The following is a 5894-nucleotide window of genomic DNA, read 5'->3' as shown; positions in this document are numbered from 1 at the left end:
GATATGTCGGCCGCACGGTACTAAATTCGGGAGCAATCATTTGAGAAATCGTAACGGTACCCTACCTACTTCCTTTTCTAAAGAAATAATGATTTCTGAAATTACGCGATTAATACATGAAATAACTATCTACCGAATAATTCTTTAAGTTTGTAGTCGTATATCTATTTAATTGAAATAATAATGCTTAAAATACGCAAACAGACACATTTTAAGTAGGTTTAAATAAATCGAGGATATTCTGGCAGAACCGGATAAGTGCACAAATATATTTTTTATACGGTTTTGCTAGATAAATAAAACATAAACATTGAGTATGCCTATGTATGTGACTTTAAAAAAAAATTCACTTATTCTGTTTTGCCAGAATACCCTCGAAATAGGTAAGACTAACGATTACATTTATTTGCACATATCTAAGCCATGCCTACATAATTATGAGTACCTTTAAATGTCATTGGTAGCACTTATAGTACTATACGGTTTTGCAATAGTCAGCCCTGTGCAGCTTACGCACACATAAAAAAAGTTTTAAAAAAACAGTAACTATTACTTATAATACCAAAATAATGTAAAAACCTTGCTAATTGTTACATATTTGCTGCGACTTATTTTTTCAAGTGTTTTTCAATAAAAAGACACGTCAAGATCACTTACCTTCTTTCTAATGTAAAAAAAACACTTGCACCCTTCTTAGATCGGCCCTGATTAAGATCTAATAAAAGGGATATTTAGAAATAATTTGATCAGCATTGATTGGTGATCCCTTTAAATAGCGGACCTCTGTGTTAAAATTAAAGTCGTGTTAAATACTTGTGATGTATAGGTATCATTTAATAATATTGTAAATCTGTTTTAAAAAAATATACCTCAATGGGCTCCATGAGTTTCTTGCCGGATTATTCTTAACAGAGGTTTTTCCGAACCGGTGGTAGATTTTTTTTTTGATATTCATAAGTGCTTGTTATAGCCTAAATTGAATAAAGATATTTTGACTTCGACTTTGACTTTGAAAATGTTAGTAAAACATACCTTTAATGGGTGTACAATGCAGTTCCTTATCCTGCAGCAAGGCAACTGCATAGTGCCGAGTATCAGGACAGGGGGAAATGCTTTCAAAGACCATCTTATCCATCATGCCACTACGGAAATATTGGCTCTTTTCCCGATCTTTGCCTTTGATGTACCGTGATGATTCCTAGACAAATAAAAGCTTATAATGTAATGAACCGTTACCCGAAGACCTAACCCCTACCCATACCGGGTCACAATAGGTTATTATAGGAAAATATATACTGAGCGGCAAAAAATCTGGCCCTCAATGTATGCAGAATGAGAAATTTTGTATGAAGGGTAGAAGTATATTTTAATATTAGGTAGTGTAGTTTTAATTGTTATAAAAAGGTTATGAATTGAACATTGATCCGAGTACTGCCTTTTCTCAACGTAACGTTTGGCAACCTGTTTCATTTTGCAACTTTTCATTTCGCAAACTCTAAAACTGTAAATATTTCAGGATTTATTTCAGGGTCATCGTGTAGTACCCTTTAGGCTAGGTTAGGTTAGCTTTATAAAAATCCTGAAATATTTACAGTTTCAGAAATATTAAACAGTTGGGAAATGAAAAGTTGCGAAATGAAACAGGTAGCCAAACGTTATTCGCCAAAACATTAGTAAACCACATTGATCACTTATTAATAAATAAATCAATATAAATATTTTTTTTTTTATTTGATTGGATGGCAAACAAGCAAATGGGTCTCCTGATGGTAAGAGATCACCATCGCCCATAAACATCTGCAACACCAGGGGTATTAAATATTACAGGACACTTGATACCAATTTACCTAGTTGCAAAGTAGATAATTATGCATGCATAGCTCTAGATATGCATACCATGCAGTGGCGATCCTTACATAGAAGCCCAAAAGCCGGGCTTGCCTTATAAAGCGAACAATGTCCAAACAAGAAAAAAAGTTCTAATAAAATCACTATAATAATTTAGTGCGCTTTATTTTACGTAAAATAATAAGAATTGCATAAGTAAAGTGGCGCTGATTGCGACCGGCGGCGGCGCGGCGAGTCTACGCGGCGATAGTGGCGTACATTGTGAATAGCATGACATCTCGCTCGCTCTCGTGGGCTTACGCGAGTGCGCGGGCGAGATGAATAACTTCTAACTAACTTCATGATTGTTTATTTCGAACCGTGGGCCGTAGCATATGTGATTTGATGCAATCATTTCAAAAAATAAATAAGTGCTTAGGTATTCTGGTTTTAGTGCAGTGTAAAGTGCAGTGCCTGTGGGAGAGAATGAGTTCAGAAACGGACCAAATTGTCCCTTGTGTGGACTCCAAGTGTATGTCTGTAAAATTCTATCTAGTAATAGCATGCCTTCAGTGCGCTTTGGTAAGCTCGTCCAAACTGAAGATTGAAGTTTACGGCAACAAGATGGATGTAGGTACATTAAATTATAAATAATACTAAAACATATCTCTCGGCTTGCCATAGTCTGATACCCTAGGCACGCCACTGATACCATGATCTGTGCATGCAGCATCACAGTGACCTGGAGAGCACTGGGACACATTGCGACATGTTGATGCAGTTTATCAAGACCTCTAGGCTTAAGACATTCAAAACCAGAGATTTTTATAGTATTAAATGTCCCAAGTTTTTGAACATAATAATTAAAAATGTGTTTACTTGAAAAACACAATGCATGGCATTCAACCTCCCCTGTACTTGTTTTCACAGTAATGTATACTGTTTACTGTGATATACCATTTCTTTTTGTGATTATTCATAGTCAAAGTAGCATGATAAAATTATTGGCTATAGATCTAAAGAACAATGTCTGTATAGTTTACCTGTTGTCCATCGGTGTTCAGAGCAATCTGCTCCCCTTTGTAAAAGCAGTATTTGTCGCCATAGGTGTCCAAACCAACCTCCACTCGTACAAGTTGATTCTTGGGTTTAATGGAAGCATTGACCACTTTGACATCTTTCCACTCCCTATTCGCCGGTCTCACAGGATATTGGTAAATGTAAAGGCTATCGGCCAATGCCTGAGATAAGTACACCGGTATCTAAAAAGAAGAAATCACCCATGAAAATACCACGGAACCAACTTTACGCACAATAACATAACCTAGTAAATTACCACGTTGTATATGCTGTGTTTGATAGAAATTTACCTCTTTAATTATGGGATCTTCTTCTTCCATTGTTAACGAAGTAATTTGTGCAATATTAGACAAGCATATCACGGAATTAAATTAAAATAGACCGGAGGTACGTTGCGCGAGTCTCCCCGTCTGACGTCCGACGCACAGACTAGACTACTCAACTCAGAGAACAGCAGGGCAGGCCTACTACGAAACTCGAAGTTCGTGTCGTGCAGTCTCTCTGACACTTATACTATTTAATACGAGAGCGAGAGGGACGGTACGATACGAATTTCGAGTTTCGTAGTCGCCCTGCTGAACTGACGTTGTTCAGACGGGTAACTTCCATAGAATAAAAACCGCCTTACGAATCTCGATTATAGATTTTGACAGTTACTTTTTTTTTATTCTTGTGAAATTCTTGGGTCTGTGACATCGTCTGTTATCCCAAAAAAGATTTGTGGCTTCGTATTCGGTATATTCATTATTTAATTAATTTATTCAAAAATCCGGGACAAGAAAAAAACACTATATTATTTTTGCATTCTTTTATTTATTTAATTCAACAGCAAATAGTCGTTTACAATTCGTTTTATAACTATGACATATACAAAGACCTAGTTTCCAACTAGTTTCCTTTACATTAATTGCAGGGTCGGTATCAAAACGACTGAATCTACAAAATGACTTGTTCTGCATAAGGGCTAAATCGCAAAACGACCACAGATGCAGATAATGTATCAAAATGACAAGATAGCAACACGACCACTGATCAGAAGGCCTGTCTCAGAACCGCTTAGTATCAAAAAAACTGGTTCGCAAAACGACCACATATCGTCGGCCTAATTCGCCATTTGGACTAAGTCCTTAACTCCGTAGTTAAACGATCACCGAGCAGAAGGTCTTCATATCAGAACGGCTTCAAAGACTAGTTCTCAAAATAGCCACCTGTTCGCATTACGTGAATCCCGTTCGTTGAGGTGGGTTTTTTGTGGTTTTTAATTTACTATAATATCGTGCTATTACTGCAAATACAAACTATCTGCAATATAACATTAAATGGGCGCTATATTATGTATAGCTTTTGCCCGCGACTTCGTCCGCGTGGAATAGTAACTTTGAAAGTATTTAATTTATTTAGGGTACCTATTCTGCCAATAATAGCACATAGAAACTTCTACGGTTTATGAAAATAACCTATTTTAATACATGCTTTATTATCTAAACTATAAAAAAACATAAGTATTCTACCCTGCCAACACAAGGACTAATCTCATAGTGAGCTTTTGACATCTTACGTCCTTTATGTAAGTTAGGAGGTAGGATTACAATTAAGACTGCATTCTTACTGCATTGCTACACATATTTCCGATAAATATACTTATTAGTAAATTTATGGAATTCCTTACGAACTTTCATCCCCATATTTTTTCAAATAGGTATGAAAATGACGAAATTTTGAAAAAGAGTATGGATAAATTCTGATATGAAGGCTTTCTGCTCACTGTAGCTCTGTAAGCTATGTAGGTTAGATTGGCCTAAAACAGTAGTAACTGTTATTAATTTTCAGCAATGTGACACAAGGTCGACGGAGCTCCGCTTAAGGGGATCCCATGCCCCAATGACCTTCGATCTGAATTCCTTAGTTTTCTAATGTTTTTTGCAGCTTATTATGCGCTGACACCTACGCCAAAACCCGATCTCTAAAGCCGATTTGATGAAATAATGAGGGGATATCCAATTTGTTGTGCAACATTTTAAAGAATAAAACTGAATCTACGCAACGAATCCCGACGATATCGCTGAGCATTTGGAGTTTATGGTATGTCAATGAATCCTTATAGCTACCGTGAGTGTGGCCAATTGTAAAGTCCAGAGCTTTAACAATTTTTTTATCCTTTCTATGCTTTTAATAATAGCATGATATGGTTTTGGTTTGGCACACTTATTTGGAGACTATCTTTAAACTGTTCAGATACACGTAAGATGAAGCCGAATATTGTTTATATGTATACTTTTTCAATAAATTAAATCTAAGTGTGGTTTAAACAGTAGTTTAGAGTCCATAATAATACCAAGATCACAGATTTATGTCACTACTCAGAAGACTGTTACACAATGTGAAATCATAAATTAAAATTTGTTTTTTCTTTCTACACTATATTATTTTTGCAATTTTTTTGTCTTAATTTCGTTTTATATTTATTTAATGCCTTCGTTTGCATGGGAGGTAAAACCTTATTTTGAAGCCGAATCACATCTGTGCCTTTTAAGATTTTATTTATTATTTTGCACCAGTTAAATATTGTCAATCTCAACGTTAGTTTGAAGAAGTAGTCTCTTACAGAATTTTTGTGCTGGTCGCAATCGAGAAAGTCGCACGTGTAATTACTCATGCATTTTTTTAATATATTTTAAAATATCTTTTCTCTGAGGGTTGTCTTCCAAATAATCGTTTGTAAACTTTGTTATGTCTCCAAACAATCTCACGGCATACTCTGAAGGGTAGGTTAATTTTCTATCTTTTATAGATTTAAATTCTCTAAATGAAATCCAATTATTAATTCCATTTTTTTCTAAATTGCTTTCCGCACTAGTTAAATTGGTCTCACATTGGCGGCATTTAATTTTGTTCAATATTTTTCTTACAACCCACCCTGTAGAGTATGCGCGCGAGTGGATTTTCAACCTTTCTTCGCCAGCACTTCCAGGAATGCCTGCTACAAC

General features: G+C 35.7%; 1 protein-coding gene across 1 annotated transcript; it reads right to left on the bottom strand.

Moving 5' to 3' along the window:
- Positions 1-795: 795 nt before the first annotated feature.
- LOC141429203 (DNA-directed RNA polymerase III subunit RPC5-like) lies at positions 796-3456 on the bottom strand. The gene is made up of 3 exons (XM_074089473.1): positions 3198-3456; positions 2871-3089; positions 796-1198 (listed from the first exon to the last, which is right to left on the bottom strand). The coding sequence occupies exons 1-3, from the start codon at positions 3225-3227 to the stop codon at positions 1019-1021; spliced, it is 429 nt and encodes a 142-aa protein (XP_073945574.1). The 5' UTR covers positions 3228-3456; the 3' UTR covers positions 796-1018.
- Between the last annotated feature and the right edge of the window lie 2438 nt (positions 3457-5894).

The sequence above is a fragment of the Choristoneura fumiferana genome, chromosome 6 (assembly GCF_025370935.1).
Source record: "Choristoneura fumiferana chromosome 6, NRCan_CFum_1, whole genome shotgun sequence".
NCBI lineage: Eukaryota > Metazoa > Arthropoda > Insecta > Lepidoptera > Tortricidae > Choristoneura > Choristoneura fumiferana.
The sequence above is the reverse complement of the archived record's forward strand: the minus strand, read 5'-3'. Positions and strand labels throughout refer to the sequence as shown.

Bases quoted from the DNA above. Each gene is read 5' to 3' on its own strand.
- LOC141429203 (XM_074089473.1), bottom strand. From the start codon at position 3,227: ATGGAAGAAGAAGATCCCATAATTAAAGAG. The intron at 3,090-3,197 runs GTAAATTTCTAT...TCTTCTTTTTAG, and splicing joins AAGATCCCATAATTAAAGAG to ATACCGGTGTACTTATCTCA. The intron at 1,199-2,870 runs GTAAACTATACA...TTATTTGTCTAG, and splicing joins TGAACACCGATGGACAACAG to GAATCATCACGGTACATCAA.